The sequence below is a fragment of the Natator depressus genome, chromosome 1 (assembly GCF_965152275.1).
Source record: "Natator depressus isolate rNatDep1 chromosome 1, rNatDep2.hap1, whole genome shotgun sequence".
Lineage (NCBI taxonomy): Eukaryota > Metazoa > Chordata > Testudines > Cheloniidae > Natator > Natator depressus.
In genome coordinates this window covers 8,511,485-8,539,010 of record NC_134234.1, presented here as the reverse complement: position 1 = coordinate 8,539,010, position 27,526 = coordinate 8,511,485, and the positions used below count along the sequence as shown (strand labels likewise).

Genomic DNA, 27,526 nt, shown 5'->3' with positions numbered 1-27,526 from the left:
CACCCCTATCCTCCCAGTTCAAAAGGCTAATGGCAAATCGTGGCGATTTGCTCAAGACCTTCGAGCTATTAACCGTATCATCATACCTTCTTTTCCAGTGGTTCCTAACCCTGCTACAATACTAGCGTCTATTCCTCCAAATGCAACCCACTTTACTGTTGTAGATTTGTGCTCCGCTTTCTTCTCTGTCCCAGTTCACTCTGAATCCCACTATCTCTTTGCCTTCTCCTACAAGGGTCAGCAATATACATGGACTACACTTCCCCAGGGGTATACAGAGAGTCCATCCTATTTTTCTCAAGCCCTAGGCAGGGATCTCGCTGATCTGGTTTTCCCATCAGGATCCACACTGATCCAATATGTGGACGACTTACTCCTGTGCTCCCCCTCTCTGTCTGCCTCAGAAACTGATTCACTAACACTTCTCACAGCTTTAGCGAACAAGGGTCATAAGGCTTCTCGCACAAAATTGCAGCTCTGCCAAACCTATGCACTGTCTCCGCTATCACTGTCCTGCGCCCCAACCTTTCAGATGTACCTCTCCCTAACTCTGACCTGGTATTATTCACTGATGGGTCCTGTTATAGAAATGACCAAGGCCACCTTCTTGCAGGGTACGCTGTGGTCTCTCTCTCTGAGACCATAGAAGCTGCGCCCTTACCCTCTGTGACCTCTGCCCAGGTGGCTGAACTGATTGCTCTAACCCGTGCCTGCTTTCTAGCCGAGGGGCTCTCTGCCACTATTTTTACTGATTCTCGGTATGCCTTTGGGGTTGTGCATGACTTTAGCACCCTCTGGCATCCTCGAGGTTTTCTTACCTCTGCTGGTACCCCTATCAAGAATGGCCCCTACATTGCCGCCCTCCTGTATGCAGTTTTACTACCGTCTGCCTTGGCAATTGTTAAGTGTACTGGCCACTCAGCGGCAGACACCGAGGTGGCAAAAGGTAATGCACTTGCTGATGCTGCTGCAAAACATGCCACCACTATAAAACCTTCACCAGAAGCGTTTCTTGGTCCCCTCTCTGTCTCTGTAATGCCACCATCCCTGTCTCATCTCGCTCAGCTCCAGGATTCTGCCCCAGAAACAGAGAAAGACTCCTGGAGTGCTTTGGGTTGCTCTTTGCATTCTGATTCCCTTTGGCGATCACCCACCGGTACCTTTGTAGCCCCCCTCTCACTCTACCCGTCTCTAGCCGCCCTGCTACATGGTGTTCCGCATGTCGGCAAGGAGGGGATGGTCTCTGCTATGAGTAAGGCGGGGTGGTGGGCTCCCCATTTCAGCTCCTTTGCAACCCACCACTGTGCCGCTTGTGTTACTTGTCAAAGCCACAATGTAGGCAAATCTGTAAAAGTAACACAAGGGTTCCGGGGTTTGCCTCAAGCACCTTTCCTACACTGGCAACTTGATTTTGTACAAATGCCAAAGTGTCAGAAATATGAATTCATTTTATTTATAATATGTCTGTTTTCGGGTTGGATTGAAGCCTTTCCCTGTCGCAAAGCTGATTCATTGTCCGTTGCAAAATGTCTGTTAAACCACATTATCCCTACCAAGGGAATTCCTGCCACTTTGTCTAGTGACCGGGGAACACATTTTACTGGAAAAATTGTTCAACATCTAAACCAGGTATTACATGTCACCCACCTGTCGCACTGCCCTTACCATCCACGGAGTGCAGGGGCAGTTGAACGGCGAAATGGTGTGCTTAAAAATAAGCTGGCAAAAATCTGTAGTTCCACAGGGTTAAACTGGCCAGCTGCTTTACCACTGGCCCTTATGGAAATTCGGTCATCCCCATCCCAGAGACACAAATTGAGTCCATTTGAAATCATCATGGGACGCCCTATGCGAACAATGGCTACTATTACCCCAGCCCCAGACCTAAACCTAACTCACAGCACGCTCCTCCAGTACTGCAAAGGGTTAATGCAAGCTGTGAGCTCCTTCCATTCGCAGGTGCGAGCAGCTTGGCCGACAGAACCCACCTCTGCTGCCTGTCACACTCTTGAGCCTGGAGATTGGGTCTACCTGCGGCACCACCTTCGGAAGCACGCCTTGGAACCCCGGTGGAAGGGTCCATACCAGGTACTGCTCACCACCCAGACAGCAGTGAAATTATCCGGCATCGCTGCATGGATCCACGCCTCACAGTGTAAGCCAGCGCCACCTCAAGGGGACCAAGCACCTCTGCAAGACCACGCCGAACCAGCTTCAACCCCAGAAGACAAAGAGGAACAGCCTCCAATACCTTACAATCTGCGCTCTCGTAAGGGTTGCCAGAAGCAGAGGATAAGCAGACAGCAGGACCCAACAAACAAGAAGCAGTAGTGAGCCTAGTGCCTGCTGCCTGGTGGACGTAAAACCGTGACTGCGGTTCCCTCGAAAGGGGTTGTCGGAACCAGAAAGGGTCCTGCTTCCAACATGTGTCCTTTGAGAAGCTTAATCCTCAGCTACTGTGTCCTGAGGGTCTGGGGAACCCAGAGTGACAATGACAATTCTTTCATCCAACAACAGGTGCAGATAGCCCAGATCCTGAATATTTCTAATTGCTGAGTCTGCAGCCACATCCCAGCTCACTCACAAGCTAGTATCCCCACCATGGCAATCCCTTTGAATTCCTCAGAGCTTGCTGGAGAACCCTATCCACTTAAAAGGACATGGAAGGAAAATGACACTTGGGGGCTGGGAAAGGAAAGGGCCACTGGTGCTGGGTGTGTAATGGGACAGGGCTGAATCTAGGGAGGAGCAGCTCTTGCTCCCCCTACAGCCTCCCTGAGAAAAACAGCACCATCTACAAATGTCATGTGAATGACACCTCTTCTCCCAGTGAAAATCATCCTGTGCCCTTTGGGGGATACTATTCCTCCTTCGATGAAAAAGAACGATTGATGTATGGAATCCAGTAAGTCATTGGTCATGGGCGTAGCCTTTACCAAAAGGGGGATTGTGGAAGTATAACATTGTATAAGTATAACGCTGTATAAGGGGACATGCTGGATACATTGTATATGAGAGGGCATGCCAAAACATGTTACAAAGTATCTGAGGGAGCACACGTAGGGACAGTTAGCTTTTGAATGGAGAAGCAATTAAGATAGAGCCAGCACGTCTAAGAAGCAGGCATCAGAATGGAAGATGTGAAGGGCAATTAGTTAAGTTAACTGGAAGCTGTTAAAGGAGATTGTTAAGGGTGGCAGGTAATTGAAGATACGTGACTGGTCTCAGGGATCTTGAAGGGTGGTGACTAAAATCTTTTTTCTTCTTTTGTCTGTAACTTCTCTGTAACTTGTTCTCCAAAAAACTGTATAAATTAAGAGACACAAGCCCCACTCGGGGGGCTCACTTCTAAATGTATTAGCAGAGCAGCTTTGCTAATAAAACAGAGTTGTCTGATAAATTGTGAGTCTGAGTCACACTTTGACACCATGTACAACGTAACACAAGTACAGTTAACAATACAAAATCCACAGCAACCCCGAGTCCTGACCACTGCAGTATGGTCCAACATCCGAGACACCCCCAAAACACTGCCTCTCCTCCTCTGACAGGGTCAGGATCTATGTGTCCAGTTGCTGGCAGTTGCAACAAGCTGCCCCTGCAGGTTTTGCTTGCTTTTGTCCACATCATAAGTCCATTGAATGTTCACAGAGAAATGGGATATTGTCCAAACCAGCTTGACCACTTGGTATGGAATCAGGCCACATGCCCTGGTTTGATTATTCACAGCAATAAGATTCATAGATTCATTTGTGCACCAAAGTCCAGATAGCAGCGTATAGATGGGTGTAGTTTGGTTATGGGCTGGTGTAATGTGCCCCCAGTAATATGTACATTCCCAGCAAAACACCTTATACACAGTACACCCAGTTGTCCACCCCTTGCATAGGCCATTGATTCTGCTCCTCCATAGTCATAGAAGAGGGGCACATCCAAACATCTTCCGTTGATTTACACACCCCTCCATTGATTCCCAGTGAGCTCCTCCCCTTCTCATTATTTCCATAGGGCTTGTGGGAGCCACCTTAGCTGCCGTTCCATTTCCAGGTACCATGGTAGCTATTACACAGGTGCTGGCCTCCTAGTTGAGCATTTTGCATTCCCATACATGTCTCCCCCACCAGGGTCAGCCTTTTGAAGCCACCCCCCACCCACGTCATGAGGTTTTCTGTTCATTAAAACACAACAATGCTAGCAACAAGACAAACACCACAGACAAACACAAAACACAGTTCCATGGTATTCTGGGTTATTTTTCCCGCTGGCGACAGCTTGCTTGTAGAGTGTCTGAAAAACAAAAGAAACAATTTCCACCCCCCTGGTGGGGACAGATTATTGCTTAATAATAATACCACCACTTTCTTTTACAAATTTCTTTGCTAATTGCAGGAAAAACAGCAGAATTACCTCCAGGCTGTCCTTATTTTGTTCTATAGTCAGGCTAGTGAATTACTCCACTCACTGGTCATTTATGAAATTCATGAGGTGGTGTACCTCAGTTTCCCCTCTTGTACAACAGACCATGTTTGCAATAGTTTCTCTGCTGTACCAAGTTTTCAGTTTATTCTCAGGTAATAGCTGAGACACAGCTTCAGATTTGAGCACTGTACACACACATCTTAAGGTTAACCTGTCCACCTTATTTTCAGGCTTGACTTGTTTTTTCACCTCCCTTTCCTGGAGGGCCATAATCCGAGTTTTCTAGTAGCTTGTTTGCTGACCCGATGTATTCATTATTTGCAGCTTCTTTGTGCCCATCAGCTAGGTAATTTGCATTTACACAGAGGCTTACTAGCTTGCTTTTGGATCCAAAGCTATTAGCAGGTCAGAGACTGTCTTGAAAGGGAAACATTCCACTTCCACTAGAGTTCTGATTACTTTCCACTTTCATCTCCTGCTCCAAAACACGCAGAGATCTGAAAAAGAAAGCACAACCTATTGTGGCCCCTTTTGGAGCCCTAATAGGATTTTAATGAAGTACCATGTTTTGTTTGCATTTCTTTTACCCCTTCTCCAATATACACTGCACATGTCCTGGGAAAATGCACATTCCCTCCATATAGTTTAACATCCATAACATTATATTAGCCATATTAATTTTACACAGGGTGTAACTGCCTCCCCCATGCCCACAGAGTTTTCATGCACACCCACCAAAGCAACAATCTGATCCCCCCGAGCCACCCCAAGGCTCAGTATTCCCATCATTCCTCCCCTTTTCCTTTTCTTTTTCCTGTGCGCACACACAAAATTCTCTTTTTCCTAACATCCCTTACACAGTGATTACTCTTTTACACAACTGTACCCTGATTACACTTCCATCTTGTACAACTAGACACAACCAGGGGCAGCCAAATTAAGTTCCAGTAGAAACCCCTTACATTCCTTTAGTGATTTTGATTACATTACCCAATAGTCAAATAATTTTGATCAAATTCTCTCTCCTCCTGCTGCTTGCAGCAGTCCCTTATAGACCATTTCTGTGGGGAAAGGGCCCATTTTCCTTCAGGATAGCTGTAACGGCTTCTGGGGACAGAAGCATAGCGGTGGTAGTAGCCACTCTACCTGACCCCCTTGGATAATTTAATTACCAAGCTTCCATCCAATGTGACTGCACGGAGTTGCACATACAGTTACATTTATATAACTGGGTTTTATTATTAAACAAAAACTTCCTTCTTGTAACACCACAACTGTTACTCTTTTACCATTTCCACAACTCGCAAATGTTTACTTTCCTGCAAACCCAGTATCATCAATTTTTGCAAAAGCTATTTGTAACTTTTCACTCACTTCTTTAAATCACTTACTCCTACATTTAGTTCTTTAAGGTAGTGCAATTTGTCTGTAACAACTTAGCCACCAAGTACAATTATTGCCACACAGCTGCCTTAACCTGTGCTGTCTTTACCTTGAGACTGTTCAAAGAGGCAGTAAAACATTTGTCTCCATGGGTGCCCATGGATCTTTTACTCCAAAAATTCCAGTGGAATACAGCAGACCTCCCTCATACTTTGTCCAAAATAACCACAAACATTTCACATAAGTATCCAAAGTACCCTCCATTAAAACGTCAGTAAAACAAAAGTGTGGAAAGGCAGGGGGAGAGGTGGAAAGAAACCAATTTAGCCTGTCAGGTCAGTTTAAATCTAGGCTACCAGCAGCAAATTAAGTAAACCGAGAAAAAGAAGAAGGAAAAGAAGAAAAGGACATAGTTAGCTCTGAGCCAAGAGTAGGCTTCCTGGGTTGAAACAGTTGGGAACCCTTATCCCCAGGTTCTCATCCTGGCTCTGGGAGAAGAGTGGGGGTTGTTACCTGCTCCTGCAAACCCTGCCATTTTTCATTTTGAAACTTTTTTTTTCTTCCCCTTCTTTCTCTCCACTCCCCCAGGATCAAGTCCCAGCTCCAGTCTCTAAAGGTAGTCTGTTAACTCTGCTTTTGACTTTAAACCCTGTTGTGCCAAATCATCTTTAGCTACCACTAACTAATTGACAACCCTTCAGCAGCCCTTGCTGAAGCAGCACCAAACTTGAAAGATTCCTGGCAGCTTCCCATAACTCTGCGCTTACTTCAAACCTCTCACAAGCTGTCATAAATATAAAGGGAAGGGTAAACCCCTTTAAAATCCCTCCTGGCCAGAGGAAAAATCCTCTCACCTGTAAAGGGTTAAGAAGCTAAAGGTAACCTCGCTGGCTCCTGACCAAAATGACCAATGAGGAGACAAGATACTTTCAAAAGCTTGGAGGAGGGAGAAAAACAAAGGGTCTGGGTCTGTCTGTATGCTGCTTTTGCCAGGGACAGAACAGAAATGGAGTCTTAGAACTTTTAGTAAGTAATCTAGCTAGGTATGTGTTAGATTATGATTTCTTTAAATGGCTGAGAAAAGAACTGTGCTGAATAGAATGACTATTCCTGTCTGTGTGTCCTTTTTGTAACTTAAGGTTTTGCCTAGAGGGATTCTCTATGTTTTGAATCTAATTACCCTGTAAGGTATCTTCCATCCTGATTTTACAGAGGTGATTCCTTTGCTTCTATTAAAAGTCTTCTTGTAAGAGAACTGAATGCCTTTTCATTGTTCTAAGATCCAAGGGTTTGGGTCTGTGGTCACCTATGCAAATTGGTGAGGATTTTTAGCAAACCTTCCCCAGGAAGTGGGGTGCAAGGGTTGGGAGGATTTTTGGGGGAAAGATGTGTCCAAACTACATTTTCCCAGGAAACCCAGTTAAAGTTTGGTGGTGGCAGTGGAAATTCCAAGGGCAAAGGGTAAAATTAATTTGTACCTTGGGGAAGTTTTAACCTAAGCTGGGGTAAAAGTAAGCTTAGGAGGTTTTCATGCAGGTCCCCACATCTGTACCCTAGAGTTCAGAGTGGGGAAGGAACCTTCACACAAGCAGACTGAAGTGCCTCCTTTCCCTGGAAGGCATTCAGTCCCCATGGACAGGGACCTTCTTCCTTTACCCATATACCAAGGAGGGTGGGCTCCTCAGCCACCCCCCATCCGTCTGGGTCCCCTAACACTTCCTCCATTTCCTTTTTAATCTCATCCCAGGTTGACCCCTGCACCTGGTATGGACACTGGTTCTTCCTTATCCATTTATCCAAAAAATCCTTTACCCTGGCTTGCCAGAACCCGCAACTACCATCACGAGAGTTCACGAGACCCCCTCCAAGCAGCTACGCAGACTGTTGGGAAGGGGGACTTACAGGCTGCCACTCACCTATCCGATGCGATGCATCCGAGTCACGGCACCAAGATGTTAGGGGGCTTATTCCTTCACCCTCTTACTTCCCTGGTCCTTCTCGCATGAACAGAGAGCAACAATACCCAAAGTCCAAAGGTGCAAACAATTCAATGTTTATTGGGGTGAACTTCTAGTAAGCATGATTCCAGTTTCCTTCCTTAGTGTCCCCCTTCCCAGCTCTGGCACCACAGAGACTTACCTGTGTCCCTGTTCCCATTCCTGCCCTTAGCAAAACATGATTCCAATTTCCCCCTTTAGCAAAACATGATTCCAATTTCCCCACCCCTGTTCCCATTTCCACCTCCCTTACTTCCTGACTGACTGCAGACTATATAGTAAAACTTGAGTTCTCCTTAGCTATACCTTAACCAATCATTTTACTGAAATTTAACTAACCAATCCTAACATATTGTAACATGATTATGTAACCAATTATACCCCACCACCTTAATTAGTTTACACCCAGCAAAATTAATTATACAGCAGACAGAAACAATCACAGAACCAGACAGAGATTATACAGACAAACAATGGGGAAATGGGGACTACAGTGATAGAACAATACAGAAGTGAGGATTTAACATCCCAGCAATTGATAAGTGAATTCTTGCCAGACAGGATGCTATCAAACTAAGTTTCCTTTTACATCTTCTAGGCACTTCCCTTTCTCTGGAGGCAATAGGCATTATCAGGACAGGATTGTATTCCTAACAGCCCAATAGCACCTTATTTCAATGTGAGTAGTTTGGAAAGTGAGGATGTGACCGGTCACTTCCCAGCTTATGTCTGCCTCTGTTGCTTAGCCAAAGAACAGGGCCTCAGACTGTCACAGTAAGAGAAGGCCCTCACACCAGCAGACAGTGATTTTGATTCTTTCTTTTATACCTCTATAACTAGCCAAGTGATAAGAATACACCTAAATTCTTAGAGTACAGGCCTTTACAGACAGGCCTGAATATCTATATCCTAACACACCCAACCTGTGGCTCAGGCTTCTAGAGGGAACGGTGTAAGTGACCTGCTGGAGACGAGCAGTCACACAACTGACCTCTCGGGGACAGAGAGAGGGGTGATGCAGGGTATTCCAATCCAGGTCACAATATTTCAGGACTTTGTTCCTGATGTGTTTGTGAAAACGAACTCTGTCTCTTGAAGACAGGATGCAGGTCCAACTGAATCAATGGTTGTCTATGGAAATGCTAATGACCCAACTGACAGAGGAGGAGGAGGAAATTCTCTGGGTTGGGAAGACACAGAAAGCAGCTATGAAAAGATACACCTCTTTGCCCAGAGAGCACAGATCACAACCCTCTAGGAAAGGGGGAGGGGAAGGACCCAGTGCTGGGAGTGGGGATCACAGGGAAAGTGCAAGGTGGTGGGGGGTGGGTGGATTATTTTCATGGGCATAACCCTGGGGTTGGGAAGCAGCTCCGCAGAGGGCTGGCCAACATATAAATCCCTCTTACTTCCTTACCTCATCAGACCCTGGCATACCAAGACCCCAAAGATTGCCTGAAATTGAGATCCCTCCTGAAGGGGGGTGATGTTATTGATGTGAACTGTGATCGTATAGATCATTGTTGCAAACAAGGTCTTATAGTGGCACCAAATCTTGTACAAAGAAGGTTGAGTAAGGTGTCTATGAAAAGGTTGTAATTTGCTGGTTATGATTATGCTGTCTGTATGTCTATATCATTTTTGTATTTTAGGTTATGAATATTGGCTATATACTTGTATCTCAGTGTGTTTGATTCTAAGTAGCAACAGTGAAGCATTTGGTCAGCTTCTTGAGAAAGGACTATTCTGAGTAAGTGCCCAATGAAGAAACGCTTAACTGACAAGGGAGCTTGGGAGACTCCAATCCACATCTGAGGAGCCTTCCTAGGAACGTTCAAGATAGCATGTGAGCAATGGCTGCCGCCTGCAAACTGACATGTGACTCACCCATGTGACTCCAAACTCCATCTTGCTGCTGTGATTTTCCACAGTAAGAACAAAGGGGTGTCCTTCCACATGGCAGAGGATATGAAAGGCCCTGGAATCCCCTCCATTTTGTCTTCAATCCTGCTTCTGACCTCTGGAGGAACTGTACTTGAAACTGAAGCTCTGAACAAAGGACTGAACAACCCATCCAGGGTGGGATCTTTGTACTCCAGAGACTTCATTGGTTTAAATCAGATGTAATCCCATCAAGCCTGACACAAGCCTGAACTAAGAACTTTGCAATTGTATGTATGTGATTTCATTTAACCAATTTTAACTCTTATCTATATTTCTTTCATTTTAGAAATAAACCTGTAGATTTTATATTTTAAAGGATTAAGAACAGCATGATTTGTGGGTAAGATCTAACTTGTATATTGACTTGGGTCTGGGGCTTGGTCCTTTGGGATCGGGAGAACCTTTTTCCTTTTACTGGGATATTGGTTTTCATAACCATTCATCCCCATAAGGAGTGGCGCTGGTGGTAATACAAGGGAACTGGAGTATCTGAGGAAATTGCTTCTATGACGTCTGGTTAGCCAGTGGAGTAAAACCAAAGTCCTCTCTGTTTGCCTGGTTTGGTGTGCCTTAAATGTAAAGGACCCAAGCCTTGGGCTGTGACTGCCCTGCTCTAAGCAATTTGTCCTGAATTGATCTTCTCAGTAGTGTCCCACCAAAGGTTGCCTCTTTACAAGGGTATACTAAGGGGAAAGGAAAACCAGTAACTAAACACATGTTAAAGTTCAGGGAGGAGTTGAAAACACAATGGGTATTGAACAAATGAAACTGTCTAAGCAGAAGGCTGTCACTTGAAAACACCTGAAAAAACTTGAAAACACGTGTGAGGGCATGTGACCACCTCATGTGACACTGGATTCCATTTGTGCCTGTACTTTTCTTCTAACTGCACTGGGGGCTTTTGCTTGGAAAAATGAGGTTCCCTCCACACAATGTCAGTATGATGATAGATACTGATGAGAATTACTGATCTCTGATCCCTTAGTGATAGCTCCGTGTGCCTGCAGAAAGTGTTCATATCTCCCCTCAGTCACCTTTCTCCAGATCTCTCTGTGTACTATCTACCCACTAATACTGGGCATTTACAGGGTATCAGACCCTATGGAGAGCGGCCCATTATCCCTAGTTTTCTTACTAATCAATTCTACTTTTAAAAAATACACAGAGTAACCAATGCCTCTCTGACTCAGTGGAGAGCCCAAGAGTTCTCATCTCCCTTTGGGAAGGTTCCTTAATTACTGTTTACTCATGAAGATGGATAAGTAGCACAGAAGTAGAGACATTAAAAAAGAGACATTGGCTAGAGTGTCTCTGATCTCCAGCCAGTTTCCGTTCTGATGCTTCTTCTCCCCTAGAGGCTGAGCGAACCCCCCTGGGATTGCGCACAGCTATATTATAAACAGTGCACATCCCTGTGTCAGCTCTCGGCGTGGGACGCTGCTGCAGATGCTGGGTTGAGAGAGGTGTGGGATACTGCCTGCAGGGGATTCCCAGGGAAGACACGTCTGGCTCAGAATTCACAGGTACCTGTGTCTTGCCGAGGAGCTCACCTGCTCGACACACCCAGTGCAATGTGGGCGTGATGGGACAGAGAATATGTCTGTGGTCCTTTCCGCTCTGCGCAGCCATTAAACATGCTGGGGCCCTTGCCACAGGGGATGTGTTTGCTCCAATATCACTGGCCAAAATATCCCTCTTTGCTCTACCCCTGGCTGATGGGCTCCAGCCCCGATGTGGTTGCATTTCAGTGGTGCACAGGATCCTTCAGGATGAAAGGTGACAGTAGAAGGACAATACAAGGCCAAATTCTGAGGCCGTGGCCCATATGTTTTCAGGCCCCACTGAGGCAAAACTCCCCTTGGAGTAAAAACTGAGTAAAGCTGTGTGATAGTTAATGCAGAGCGACTCTCACCTCCTCCTCTTGCTTTTCAGGCCTCTGGCTGTTAACGGGGGGCTCTCACCTGACCTTCTGATAGAAAGCATGGAGGGGTTAAGGCTCCTCACTGGAATAATTATATGAATTTTTCAACATGGGCAAGACCCCTTTTCTCCTGGCTTCATTTGAGAAGTCGGCTGAACTGTTATGCCTGAAACTTTCAAAAAACAATTCAGCTGTAAGCAGACACCCAGTGTGGGAAATTTCAGTCCAAACAGTTAAAGTTTGTCAAACTGAAAATGAGATCTCCTAACTGAAGGTGTCAGACAGCTGTTAGTATATAGATATTCAGGCCTGTCTGCAGAGGCCTATACTTTAAGAATTTAGTGTATTCTTATCACTTAGCTAGCTATAGAGGTTAGCTATAGAACTAGCTAAAAAAAGAATCAAAATCAGCCTGCCTGTTTATAGGTCTTCTCTCACTATGATAGTCTAAGGCCTTGTTCTTAGGCTAAGGCCTTTGGCTAAACACCAGGGGAGCCATGAGCTGGAAAGCAAACGGTCACATCCTCACCAGTCACACCGAAATAAGGCAGTTTTGGGCTGTTAAAAAGGTGATTCAATCTATCCCCTCCAGAGAAAGGGAAGAGCCTGGAAGATTTAAAGAAAACTTAGTTTGATAGCATCCTGTCTGGCAAGAACTCACTTATCAATAGCTGGGGTGTGAAATCCCTCATTTCTTTCTTGTTCTATCACTGTATTCCCCACTTCCCTATTGTTTGTCTGTATAATCTTTGTCTGGTTCTGTAAAAAGAAAGGGAGTACTTGTGGCACCTTAGAGACTAACCAATTTATTTGAGCATAAGCTTTCGTGAGCTGCAGCTCACTTCATCAGATGCATTCAGTGGAAAATACAGTGGGGAGATTTATATACACAGAGAACATGAAAAAATGGGTGTTATCATACATACTGTAAGGAGAGTTGTCAAGGTTCCTCCCCCACTCTGAACTCTAGGGTACAGATGTGGGGACCTACATGAAAACCTCCTAAGCTTACTTTCACCAGCTTAGGTTAAAACTTCCCCAAGGTACAAATTAATTTTATCCTTTGTCCCTGGATCTCCACTGCCACCACCAAACTCTAACTGGGTTTACTGGGAAGCGTAGTTTGGACACGTCTTTCCCCCCAAAATCCTCCCAACCCTTGCGCCTCACTTCCTGGGAAAGGTTTGGTAAAAATCCTCACCAATTTGCATAGGTGACCACAGACCCAAACCCTTGGATCTTAGAACAATGAAAAAGCATTCAGTTTTCTTACAAGAAGACTTTTAATAGAAGTAAAGGAATCCCCTCTGTAAAATCAGGATGGTAGATACCTTATAGGGTAATTAGATTCAAAACATAGAGAATCCCTCTAGGCAAAACCTTAAGTTACAAAAAAGACACACAGACAGGAATAGTCATTCTATTCAGCACAGTTCCTTTCTCAGCCATTTAAAGAAATCATAATCTAACGCATACCTAGCTAGATTACTTACTAAAAGTTCTAAGACTCCATTCCTGTTCTATCCCCGGCAAAAGCAGCATACAGACAGACACAGACCCTTTGTTTCTCTCCCTCCTCCCAGCTTTTGTCATTTTGGTCAGGTGCCAGCGAGGTTACCTTTAGCTTCTTAACCCTTTACAGGTGAGAGGATTTTTCCTCTGGCCAGGAGGGATTTTAAAGGGGTTTACCCTTCCCTTTACATTTATTACAAGAGTGATCACTTAAGATGAACTATTACCAGCTGGAGAGCGGGGGGGAGGAGAAAACCTTTTGTAGTGATGATCAAGGTGGGCCATTTCCAGTAGTTGATAAGAACGTCTGAGGAACAGTGGCGGGGGGGGGAGGAAATAAACATGGGGAAATAGTTTTACTTTGTATAATGACCCATCCACTCCCAGTCTCTATTCAAGCCTAAGTTAATTGTATCTAGTTTGCAAATTAATTCCAATTCAGCAGTCTCTTGTTAGTCTGTTTTTGAAGTCTTTTTGTTGTAATGTTGCGACTTTTCGGTCTGTAATCGAGTGACCAGAGAGATTGAAGTGTTCTCCGACTGGTTTATGAATGTTATAATTCTTGATATCTGATTTGTATCCATTTATTCTTTTACGTAGAGACTGTCCAGTTTGACCAATGTACATGGCAGAGGGGCATTGCTGGCACATGATGGCATAAATCACATTGGTAGATGTACAGCCTCTGATAGTGTGGCTGATGTGATTAGGCCCTATGATGGTGTCCCCTGAATAAATATATACGTATATATGCTCAAATAATTTGGTTAGTCTCTAAGGTGACACAAGTACTCCTTTTCTTTTTGCGAATACAGCCTAACATGGCTGCTACTCTGAAACCTGTCTGGTTCTGTGATTGTTTCTGTTTTGCTAAGGGCGGGGGGGGGGAAATGGGAACAGGGACACAGGCAAGGCTCTGTGGCATCAGAGCTGGAAAGGGGGACACTGAGGAAGGAAATTGGAATCACTGCTTGATGGAAGTTCACCCCAATAAACATTGAATCGCTTGCACCTTTGGACTTCAGGTATTGCTGCTCTCTGTTAATGTGAGAAGGACCAGGGAATGGGAGGGTGAAGGGATAAGCCCTCTTACAACAGCCTTAACTAACGGTGAATCTTAACTAACAGCACCACCTGTATTTGTGAATCCCATTCAGCTATGCTCTTTGCTCCAATAAAGTGTGTGGCAAGGAGTTCCACTGGTTAAATATGGATTATGTAAACAATGTTGTCAATGTTATATATTCAGACTTTCAATGTAATTGAATGTTGCCTTGTTCATGTGTTATGATACAGAGTAAATATAAATCCCTGACCTACTTTCTTCTGTATAACACAAGCCATTAAATTTAACCCAGTTACCCCTGTATTGAGCTCCAAAACTTGTGTTTGACTAAGACCTGGACTACACTAGGATTTTACATTGTAGAATCATGGAGCCACAGGGTGAGAAGGGACCTTCAAGGATCAGCTAGTCTAACCCCCTGCCAAGATGCAGGATTTGTTGTGTCTAAACAATCCAGGACAGATGCTATCCGGCCTCCTTTGGAAAACCTCCAGTGAAGGAGCTTCCACAACCTGCCTAGGTGTCTGTTTCATTGTCCTACTGTTCTTACAGTTAGGGAGTTTTTCCTGAGATTGAATCTAAATTTGCTCTGCTATAGTTTGAACCCATTGCCTTTTCTCCTGCTCTCTGTCTCAAGAGAGAAACAAATTTTCTCCATCTTTTTTATGGCAGCCTTTCAAATACTTGAGAGACTATCATGTCCATCCTTAATCTGCTTTTTTCCAAACTAAACATACCCAGTTCCTTCAGCCTTTGGTCGTTCAGTTTGCATTCCATCCCTTGGATCATCTTTCTTGCTCACCTCTGGATCCTTTCCAGTTTCTCTACATCCTTTCTAGACAGCGGTGACCAAAATTGCACACAGCACTCCAACTGAGACCCAAGCAGTGCTGAGTAGAGCGGTACTGTCATAAATATAAAGGGAAGGGTAAACACCTTTAAAATCCCTCCTGGCCAGAGGAAAAACCCTTTCACCTGTAAAGGGTTAAGAAGCTAGGATAACCTCGCTGGCACCTGACCACAATGACCAATGAGGAGACAAGATACTTTCAAAGCTGGAGGGGGGGAGAAACAAAGGGTCGGGGTCTGTCTGTGTGATTCTTTTGCCAGGGACAGAACAGGAATGGAGTCTTAGAACTTAGTAAGTAATCTAAATAGATATGCGTTAGATTCTGTTTGTTTAAATAGCTGAGAAAATAAGCTGTGCTGATTTTACAGAGGTGATTCTCTTCACCTTTTCTTCTATTAAAATTCTTTTAAGAAACTGAATGCTTTTTCATTGTTCTTAAGATCCAAGGGTTTGGGTCTGTGGTCGCCTATGCAAATTGGTGAGGATTTTTATCAAACCTTCCCCAGGAAGGGGGGTGCAAGGTTTTGGTGAGGATTTTGGGGGGAAAGACGTTTCCAAACTGGCTCTTTCCTAATAAAATAAAACCGATTAGACATTTGGTAGTGGCAGCGAAAGTCCAAGGGCAAAGGATAAAATAGTTTGTACCTTGGGGAAGTTTTAACCTAAGCTGGTAAAGGTAAGCTTGGGAGGTTTTCATGCGGGTCCCCACATCTGTACCCTAGATTTCAGCGTGGGGAAGGAACCTTGACTTGGTGGCAGAGTGGTGGGATCAACTTGAAATCATTTTGAGATTTTTTGAACCAGAAGCACAGATTTGAAAAGGAAATATTTTTTTCCTTTGGGCTGCTGGAAAGCAGGTTAAACTGAAAACAGTTAGTTTTTTTTTCTCTGCTTTCGAGCCAGAGTAGAGACAAAAGGGAATTGTCTTTTGTGAGCTGGAGTTTTCTCTACCTAAAGGCAGGGTAGTTAACCTCCTGCAGGGAAATTCACGTCTTCACAGACCTGAAGTATTTTTTTTTTTTACCTAAGAGCAACTAGAGGGGTTTTCTGCCTATTTGCCTGGAGACAAAGGTATTAGGTTTCTTTTTGGGGTTTTTTTTAGGATTTCTCTGTAGATTGACAATCACTATCAGAGAATATAGGTATCATATTACAGCACAGCAAAATTTTACAAGCCAAGGTTTTTTTTTTGTTGTTTTCTTTCTAACTCTTGGGTGTAAAGTTAGTTAAAAACAGAGAGGTTAGGATGACAGACTCCACGGTTCAACAAAAGCTGGAATTAGCCAGATCTGAGGCTGAGGAAAAACAAAAGGAACATGAAAGACAGGTAGAACTCAGACGGATGGAGATGGAGGAGAAGGAAAAAGAGAGGAAGCATGCACTGGAGATGGAGAAGGCAAAGGCTCAGCAGAATATACCAACAAACCCTAGCAATCCTTCTCCAGGTACCACTTCCCATCCCAGAAAGTTCCCCACCTACAAGGCAGGTGATGATACCAAGGTCCTCTTAGAAAACTTTGAAAGGGTCTGCCTTGGGTACAGCATCTCTACAGACCAATACATGGTACAGTTGAGGCCGCAGCTCAGTGGACCCTTAGCTGAGGTGGCGGCTGAAATGCCTAAGGAACACATGAACCAGTATGAACTGTTTAAAACCAAGGTGAGAGTCAGAATGGGGCTAACACCCAAGCATTCCCATCAGCGGTTCAGAGCCTTAAGGTGGAAACCAGACATGTCATTTACCTGACATGCCTACCACATTGTGAAACATTGGGATGCCTGGATATCAGGAGCAAGTGTTAAATCTCCAGAAGACTTGCCCTTCCTAATGCATATGGAGCAGTTCCTAGAGGGTGTTCCTGAGGAAATAGAAAGATACATCCTAGATGGGAAGCCCAAAACTGTAATCGAGGCGGGGGAGATTGGAGCCAAATGGGTGGAGGAGGCAGAAAAGAAAAAAACTGGTCGCAGTTGGAGCGGATACCAGAAGGACCCACCTCAGACCACCCCCTACTATTGGGGGCCACCAAAGGCCCCAACTACCACCCAAGGAACCCTCCAGACACCTTATTGTCCTGCCACACCGTTCTCCAGCAACCCACCTCACCCCAGTGACCCGTCAGCTGGACAATGTTTTAAATGTAACAAGCCGGGGCATGTAAAGGCCAGCTGCCCCAAGAACCCCAACAGATTACAGTTCATTGCACTGGAATCACCCCAGAGATCCTCAGGCCCAGATACCTCCCAGATACCCTTGGAGCGGAGGGAAACTGTGAGTGTGGGCGGGAAGAAGGTCACCACGTGGAGGAACACCGGAGCACAAGTGTCAACTATCCATGCTTCCTTAGTGGACCCCAATTTAATCAACCCAGAGATCCAAATGACGATTCAACCCTTCAGGTTCAACTCTTTCAATTTGCCTACAGCCAAGTTGCCGGTCCAGTACAAGGGCTGGTCAGGAACGTGGACTTTTGCAGTCTATGATGATTATCCCATCCCCATGCTGTTGGGGGAAGACTTGGCTAATCGTGTGAAGTCAGCCAAGAGGGTGGGAATGGTCACCCGCAGCCAGGCTAAACCAGCTGTCATGCCTAGCTCTGTTCTGGAAACTTCTACCAGGACCTGGTCAGAGGTGATGGACCCGGACCCCAGGCCAATGTCTGCAACAGCAGTAGTGGATCCAGTCCCAGAGACCCAGACCGAGCCAGTCCCAGAACCGGAACCAGCGGAACAACTAGCACCAGACCCATTGTCAGCACTGAATCCAGTACTTGCAACCCCAACACCAGAGGGCCCCACCGAACCTGAACCGGCAGCAGCCCATAGCCCTACACAAGAGGATCAGCCGGAGCCTGAACCCCAACACAGTGTCCCAGCGGAGAGCGGTTCACAGTCAACGGAAACAGCCCCATCCCCTGCATCGCTTCCAGAGGGACCAAACATAGGTCCACAATCCAATGAGGAACCGATGTCTCCAGCATCAAGAGAACAGTTCCAGATCAAACAGGAAGCAGATGAAAGCCTCCAGAGAGCTTGGATGGCGGCACGGAGCAACCCACCACCTCTCAGCTCTTCTAAGAGATCCAGGTTTATTGTAGAAAGAGGACTTTTATACAAGGAAACTCTTTCTGGTGGATACCAGGAAGACTGGCATCCTCAGAGGCAGTTGGTAGTTCCAACTAAGTACCGGGTCAAGCTCTTGAGCTTAACCCCTGATCATCCTAGTGGCCATGCTGGGATGAACAGGACCAAAGACCGTTTGGGGGGGTCATTCCACTGGGAGGGAATGGGCAAGGATGTTTCTACATATGTCTGATCTTGTGAGCTATGCCAAAAAGTGGGAAAACCCCAAGACCAGGTCAAAGCCCCTCTCCAGCCACTCCCCATCATTGAAGTTCCATTTCAGCGAGTAGCTGTGGATATTCTGGGTCCTTTTCTGAAAAAGACACCCAGAGGAAAGCAGTCCAAACTGACGTTCATGGATTTTGCCACCCGATGGCCGGAAGCAGTAGCTCTAAGCAACCCCAGGGCTAAAAGTGTGTGCCAGGCACTAGCAGACATTTTTGCCAGGGTAGGTTGGCCCTCTGACATCCTCACAGATGCAGGAACTAATTTCCTGGCAGGAACTATGGAAAGCCTTTGGGAAGCTCATGGGGTAAATCACTTGATTGCCACTCCTTACCACCATCAAACAAATAGCATGGTGGAGAAGTTTAATGGAACTTTGGGGACCATGATACGTAAATTCGTAAATGAGCACTCCAATGATTGGGACCTAGTGTTGCAGCAGTTGCTCTTTGCCTACAGAACTGTACCACATACCAGTTTAGGGTTTTTGCCATTTGAACTTGTATATGGCCATGAAGTTAAGGGGCCATTACAGTTGGTGAAGTGGCAATGGGAGGGATTTACACCTTCTCCAGGAACTAACATTCTGGACTTTGTAACCAACCTACAAAACACCCTCCGAACCTCTCTAGCCCTTGCTAAAGAAAACTTATAGGATGCTCAAAAAGAGCAAAAAGCCTGGTATGATAAACATGCCAGAGAGCGTTCCTTCAAAGTAGGGGACCAGGTCATGGTCTTAAAGGCGCTCCAGGCCCATAAAATGGAAGCGTCGTGGGAAGGGCCATTCCTGGTCCAGGAGCACCTGGGAGCCGTTAATTATCTCATAGCATTCCCCACCTCCAACCGAAAGCCTAAGGTGTACCATATTAATTCTCTAAAGCCCTTTTATTCCAGAGAATTAAAGGTTTGTCAGTTTACAGTCCAGGGAGGAGATGACACTGAGTGGCCTGAAGGTGTCTACTATGAAGGGAAAAGTGCTGGTGGTGTGGAAGAGGTGAACCTCTCCATGACCCTTGGGCGTATGCAGCGACAACAAATCAAGGAGCTGTGCACTAGCTACGCACCAACATTCTCAGCCACCCCAGGACTGACTGAACGGGCATACCACTCCATTGACACAGGTAATGCTCACCCAATTAAAGTCCAACCTTACCGGGTGTCTCCTCAAGCTAAATCTGCTATAGAACGGGAGACCCAGGATATGTTACGGATGGGTGTAATCCGCCCCTCTGGCAGTGCATGGGCATCTCCAGTGGTTCTAGTTCCCAAACCAGATGGGGAGATACATTTTTGCATGGACTACCGTAAGCTAAATGCTGTAACTCGCCCAGACAACTATCCAATGCCACGCACAGATGAACTATTAGAGAAACTGGGACGGGCCCAGTTCATCTCTACGTTGGACTTAACTAAGGGGTACTGGCAGGTACCGGTAAATGAATCTGCCAAGGAAAGGTCAGCCTTCACCACACATGTCGGGCTGTATGAATTTAATGTACTCCCTTTTGGGCTGCAGAATGCACCCGCCATCTTCCAAAGACTTGTAGATAGTCTCCTAGCGGGATTAGGAGAATATGCCGTTGCCTACCTTGACGATGTGGCCATATTTTCGGATTCCTGGGCAGAACACCTGGAACATCTACAAAAAGTCTTCGAGCGCATAATGAGGCAGGACTAACTGTTAAGGCTAAGAAGTGTCAAATAGGCCTAAACAGAGTGACTTACCTTGGACACCGGGTGGGTCAAGGAACTATCAACACCCTACAGGCCAAAGTGGATGCTATCCAAAAGTGGCCTGTCCCAAGGTCAAAGAAACAGGTTCAATCCTTCTTAGGCTTGGCTGGTTATTACAGGAGATTTGTACCACAATACAGCCAAATCACCGCCCCACTGACAGACCTAACCAAAAAGAAACAGCCAAATGCCGTTCAGTGGACCGAAAAGTGTCAGAAGGCCTTTAACCAGCTTAAAGCGACACTCATGTCTGACCCTGCACTAAGGGTCCCAGACTTTGACAAACCCTTCCTAGTAACCACCGATGCATCCGAGCATGGTGTGGGAGCAGTTTTAATGCAGGAAGGACCGGATCAAGAATTCCACCCTGTAATGTTTCTCAGCAAGAAGCTGTCTGAGAGGGAAAGCAACTGGTCAGTCAGTGAAAAAGAATGTTACACCATTGTCTCCGCTCTGGAAAAGCTACACCCATATGTTTGGGGATGGCTTTTCCACCTGCAAACCGACCATGCTGCGCTACAGTGGCTTCATACCGCCCCGGGAAATAACAACTGGTTAAAATCATCCTTGAGATGTGGAAATTATTGTTAGTCTTTATATACTTGGTAGTATATTTAGAGGTGCATGTGTCTATTTAACTCTGTTTTTTTCTAGAGCTCCAGGAAGAAATCCCAGCCAGCGTTTCACCTTATCTGTGATTTGGGGGGCGTGTCATAAATATAAAGGGAAGGGTAAACACCTTTAAAATCCCTCCTGGCCAGAGGAAAAACCCTTTCACCTGTAAAGGGTTAAGAAGCTAGGATAACCTCGCTGGCACCTGACCACAATGACCAATGAGGAGACAAGATACTTTCAAAGCTGGAGGGGGGGAGAAACAAAGGGTCGGGGTCTGTCTGTGTGATGCTTTTGCCGGGGACAGAACAGGAATGGAGTCTTAGAACTTAGTAAGTAATCTAGCTAGATATGCGTTAGATTATGATTTCTTTAAATGGCTGAGAAAATATTCTGTGCTGAATAGAATGAATATTCCTGTCTTTGTGTCTTTTTGTAACTTAAGATTTTGCCTAGAGGGATTCTCTATGTTTTTAATCTAATTACCCTGTAAGGTATTTACCATCCTGATTTTACAGAGGTGATTCTTTTTACTGTTTCTTCTATTAAAATGTTTCTTTTCAAGAACTGAATGCTTTTTTCATTGTTCTAAGATCCAAGGGTTTGGGTCTGTGGTCACCTATGCAAAATGGTGAGGATTTTTATCAAACCTTCCCCAGGAAGGGGGGTGCAAGGTTTTGGTGAGGATTTTGGGGGGAAAGACGTTTCCAAATGGGCTCTTTCCTAATAAAATAAAACCGGTTAAATGTTTGGTGGTGGCAGCGAAAGTCCAAGGGCAAAAGGTAAAATAGTTTGTACCTTGGGGAATTTTTAACCTAAGCTGGTAAAAGTAAGCTTGGGAGGTTTTCATGTGGGTCCCAACATCTGTACCCTAGAGTTCAGAGTGGGAAGGAACCTTGACAGGTACTATCACCTACCATAACTTGCTTGCTTTGCCTCTGTTAATGCAACCCAAAATTGCATTTGCTTTTTTTGCAATAGCAAAAGAATCCACACCCCTGAGACATGTCGCTATATCAACCTAACCCGGATGTAAACAGCATGAGGTCGATGGAACAATTCTTCCATTGACCTTGCTACCATCTCTCGGGGAGGTGATTTACCTGTGCTGATGGGAGAACCCCTGTCATCCATGTAAGTAGTGTCTACACTTCGGTGCTTTGCAGTGCTGCTGTAGTGTTTTAAGTGTAGACAAGCCCTCAAGCAGATCTTCGAGAAAAGCATCCAGTCTGGATCTGCAGACATGGGGAGTTGGAGAATCCACCACTTCCCTTTGCAGTTTGTCCCAACGGTTAATCACCCTGAGTGCTAATCATTTGGACCTTATTTCCAGTTGAAATTTGTCTGGCTTCAGCTTCCAGCCATTGGGTCTTCCTCTGCCTTTCTAAACTAAATTACAGAGCCCATTAGCACCCACTGTTTTCTCCCCATGGAAGTCTCTGTTTGATTGTCTTTTTGATGAGATAAATAGATGAAGCTCTTTTAATCTTTCTCTGTCAGGCATCTTCTCCAGTCTCCAATCATTTTTGTGGTTTTTTTCTGCACCCTCTCCAATTTTTCAAAATCCTTTTTGAAATGGGGACCCCAGAACTTCACACAGTCGGTTTCATCAATGCCATGTACAGAGGTAAAATCCTTCCCGTGATCCAACTCATCACTCCCCTGATTATGCATCCAAGGATCGCATTAGCCATTTTAGCCAGAGCATCACACCGGGAGCTCACAATGAATTAGTTGTCCACAGTCACCCCTAAATCCTTTTCAGGGTCCCTGCATTCCATAATACAGTGCCCTAGTCTGGGGGTCGGGCCTGCATTCCCTGTTCCAAGAGGATCACTTTGTATTTGACTGTATTAAAACATTTTGTTTGCATGGGCCCAACTCAACAAATGCTCCAGATCAATCAGTATGCCTGCCCTGGCCTCCTCATTGTAACCACTCTGCCAATCTTTGGGTAGTCCGCAAATTTTACTTGCAACAATTTTCTATTTGCTTCCAGATCATTGATGAAAATATTGAATAGCATCTGGCCTAGAACTGATCCCTGTAGAACCCCACTACAAACACCCACATTGCTGGAAGGTTTCCTAGAGATCTCTCTGGAGGATTCCAGTGAAATCTCAGTGTGCATCAACACCCTGTTCTGCCATACTGCCTAGCTGCTTGGGGAAAGGCCCAGCACACTCAAACACAGCCAGCCTTGTACATTTCTCTGCCCTCAACCCACAACTCTGCACTTCACAAAACAAAACCACTTTCCAGGGGTCTCTTCTCCTGCTTCTAGCTCACCTGATTGTGACTGACGAGACTGGCTGGACTCCTCCAGAGAGGAGAACAGCTCCTGACTGGACATAGCACTGGGCAACCCCGGCATGGGCTCCACATCTTCTAATGCCTCCATCTCTTCATCGATGACCTCCTCCTCTGGGTTAGGTCCATTTCCATCAGCTCCAGCCCCACCGAAGTATCCACAGGGCTCTTGGTGGTGGAAGTTGGGTCGCTGCCAAGGATAGCGTCCAACTCCTGATAAAAATGGCAGGTCTGGGGCACAGCACAGGAGCGACTGTTTGCCTCCCTGCCTGCTGGTACGCGTGCCTCAGCTCCTTCACCTTTGCTCTGCACTTCAGCTTCTCCTGATCATAGCCTTTTTCCCGCAAGCTACAAGAAATCTTCCCCAAGGTACTGAAATTCCTACAGCTGGAGCTCAGCTGGGACTGCACAGCCTCCTCTCCCCGAACACTGAGCAGATCCAGCAGCTCCATAGTGGTCCAAGCTGGAGACCATTTGCTGCATAGAGCCATCATGGCCACCTGGGAAGATGTGATGTGAACACTCCACATCGAGCAAACAGGAAGGGGAATTTCAAAATTCCTGGGCCTTTAAAGGAGGAGGAGTGGAAAGTATTTACCTGGATGCAGGGCAGCAGAGTTGAAACTCCTGACCAGAATGGTTAGGATGGGCATTGTGGGATGCCTTCAGGAGGCCAATTACAGCAATGAAGTCAAGCACGGTGTCTACACTGGCACTTCAGTGACAAAACTTTTGAGTAAAAAGCCTTACAACTCTCGTTAAGGTGCCTTTATTATATCACTGAAACTGGGGAGTTCCGTTGTCAAAAGCGGCTGTGTAATGTTTACACCTCTACTATTTCTTCACCAAATGCTGCCTTTTGGCAAAAAAAACTTGTCAGTGTAGATAAGGCCTAAGGCACAATGAGGGAAACCAGTATCCACTCGTGTTTCCTGCTGGTGCCTATTAAAGTTTCCCACACCACGATGTGTGGAATTATTGATGAAAGGAGCACCATAAAATATGGAATTGACATTAGTAGGGTCAATTGTTCATAATTCATTTATCTGAATAATGAAAATGTCATTTCTCCGTGTGTGAAGAGCGACCAATCGGCTTCATCCATGAGAAGAGCTTCCAGTTGTGCATGTAGTGTCTCATATTAACATTGTCTCTCCATCCAGACATTTGTCCTGCGACCATCACGCTAGCCCCAGGGCTATACAGGAAGTCAGGGGAACGTACGGTCTATGCAGGAAACACCGTTCTGGCTCAGTGTTGGACACCTTCTCCCCTACACCATGTCAGATTCCAACTCAACCGATTTCACAAACCCGTCCACCTTCATCCTGCTGGGAATTCCTGGCCTGGAGGCAGCCCATGTCTGGATCTCCATTCCCTTCTGCACCATGTACACCTTAGCCATCTTGGGGAACTTCACCATCCTGTTCATCGTGAAGAGGGAGCCAAGCCTCCATGGGCCCATGTACTATTTCCTCTGCATGCTGGCCGTCACCGACCTGGTCCTGTCTACGGCCGTCCTACCCAAAATGCTGAGCATCTTCTGGTTCAATTCCAGGGAGATCCATTTCAGTGCCTGCCTCACCCAGATGTACTTCCTTATCAGCTTCTCTGTGATGCAGTCTGGGATCCTTGTGGCCATGGCTTTTGATCGCTACGTGGCCATCTGTGATCCCTTGAGACATTCCAGCACTCTGACAAACCCTGTGGTGGCCAAAATTGGCCTGGCCGTGGTGCTGCGTGGCGTCATGTTCATATTGCCCTATCCCTTCCTGGTGAGGAGGTGGCCATATTGCAGAACCAACATCATTCCCTACACATACTGCAAGCACATAGCTGTAGTGAAGCTGGCCTGCACCGACATCCGCATCAGTAGTTACTACAGCCTCTCTGTGGCATTCTTGATGACCAGTGTGGATGTGTTTTGTATTGCCGTGTCCTATACCCAGATCCTCAGGGCCATCTTCAGCCTCCCAACAAAGGACACCCGCCTCAAGACTTTTGGGACCTGCAGCTCCCATCTCTGTGTCATCTTAGCCTCTTACACCCCACATATCTTCTCCACCATCACGCAAAGGTTTGGACACAATATGGCCCTGTATTTCCATGTTCTCATGGACAACATGTGTCTCCTGGCGTCCCCCATGTTAAACCCCATCATCTATGGGGTGAGGACCCAAGAGATCCGGGATAGGCTGCTCCAGCTCTTTACTCATAAAGGGACCTAAAGCTTTCTCCTGGTTGCAGTCTGGTGCTCTGGCTCTCAGGTTGAGCTCCATGCAGGGCTGGCTGGTGACATGGTGCTGGGCCCTCTTCCCTGAATTACTGACTGGCCAGTCATAGAGACATAAAATCCCTTCCTGACCTTACCGTGCTGTGTCAGAATGATAAATTGGCAAATCTGTCTATGTGCAACTCATAGGGTTGCTGCCTTTCTCATTCCTGGTAACTGGAAGCCTGATTCCCCACCCCTCTGCCCTGCCTCTTCCCCCAGGTTCCACCCCTGCTCTACGTCTTCCCCTCAAGGCCCCATCTGCAACTCTCTCCTCTCTTCTCCTCCCCCTTTCACTCTCTGGATCATCCCTGTGATACTCTGCACTCCGAAGCACCCCATATTGACCATGGTGATGTAATTATGGTACGTTTTGTACAAAATATTCCCTGTGAGCTATCATTCTAAAAGTCTTGATCTGCTAAACATTGATATCTCCTTGGGTTGTATGTGCGATCATTGTATGTGAAGTTATGAAATCGTGCTATGTGTGTGATGTGAGGCTGGAAACACCCAAAACTAGCCTGTCAGGTATGTCAATGGTGTAGCCAGACAGCGTTAATTGCTGTCGTCAACACCCACCGAGGGAAGAAACCACTAGCACAGGAACTCTGTACAAGGAAGCCTCTTCGGAGGGAGCACAGAGACAATGAGAATGTTTAATGAGTGGGGGTGGATCCCCCATATCACATGCATAGACCTTCCAGCAAGCTAGAAGAAACTATAAAAGATGGGGAGTGACATCATCTCTTGTATTCTTTCCTGCACAACTCAAAACCTTCAAGAAGCTCTGAAAGGCAAAGGACTTTGAATAGGGGAGGGGAACCCAGGCTGCAAAGCAGATGCAGCCTGTGCCTCAAGAATCTGTAAGACTTCTTGTATCATCAGTCAGGGTGAGATATTGCTGATTCAAATCCTATCTAGTTTGTAGAAATCTTAGATTGCAAGATTGTTTGATTTCCTAGGTAACCTGCTTTGATCTCTTTGTTATCACTTATAATCACTTAACATCTATCCTTCTGTAGTTAATAACCCTGAATAATGTTTTATCTTAACCAGTGTGTTTTTGAGTGAAGTGTTTGGAAATCTTAGCTCTGTTAAGAAAGGGTGTTGAATATCTTCCCTCCATCAAGGGGAGAGTGGATTATTTAATGAGTTTACACTGTACAGATTGCTGTGCAGTTCAAGACAGTCTAAGTCTGGATTTAAGCTCCAGCAGGGGTGCAAGGCTGGGGAGCTGGGAAAGTGGCTCGTGCCTCCATTGTTGGTCCATGAGTGGCTTAGGTAAAGCCCTCAGATAACTTAGCTGGGTGTGTGGCGCCACCTGCTGTCCGGAGGGGCTGGCTGTGTGTCACCAGCAGAGCAAGAGGAGAGGCCAACCCAGCTGAATGGTTTGGGGGCACAGCAGTCCCAACAGCTACCAGGCTTCGTGCTGGGGGTACATCCTGTCACACTCTCCACCTCCCACCCAACCCCCACAGCTGGGCTCCCTCTGCTCCGAAGCTGGGACGGGAGCTGCTGCAGTCTGATAAGGAGCTTGCCTGTGGGTAGGAGGTGGCGCCGGTTAATGATGCAATGCTACCTTCTGCACTGCAGTAACCAGATATCATTATACATAGAGAAATGAATAGAATTCTAAAGTCAGTTTCATGGTAATGATAGTGAGCTTTAGAGTAGCAAAGAGTTTTCAGAATTGATCCTTAGGTTGCAGTCGAATGTCCAACATCAGGGTGATCCAGAATGGAACTGGAGACCCCTGTCTTGTGACTTGAGTTTCCCTAATGAAGCTTAAGTAGATTTGAGATGACAGGATCAGGGCCCAAGTATTCTTTTATAGTCCCAGGGGGGAGCCTAGAGAAGGGTGATAGAATCACAGAAAGCACTGAGGAGGTGGGTGTGGGTTCCTTTAGTACTGGAGCAGGAGGCAACACTATCCCACTGTGTAGGAAAGATAGGAAGTATGGCAAGATACCACCCTGGCTTAACCAGGAGACCTTCAATGATCTAAAACTCAAAAAAAGAGTCCTACAAAAAGTGGAAACTCTGTCAAATTACAAAAGATGAATATAAACAAATATCACAAGTGTGTAGAGACAAAATTAGAAAAGGCAAGGCACTAAACGAGATCAAACTAGCTAGGGACATAAAAGGAAACCAA

At 45.9% G+C, this 27,526-nt stretch overlaps 1 protein-coding gene across 1 annotated transcript; it reads left to right on the top strand.

Moving 5' to 3' along the window:
* The first annotated feature begins 24,325 nt into the window (after positions 1 to 24,325).
* LOC141980981 (olfactory receptor 52K2-like) lies at positions 24,326 to 25,324 on the top strand. The gene has a single exon (XM_074942789.1). The coding sequence runs from the start codon at positions 24,326 to 24,328 to the stop codon at positions 25,322 to 25,324; it is 999 nt and encodes a 332-aa protein (XP_074798890.1).
* Positions 25,325 to 27,526: the final 2,202 nt, after the last annotated feature.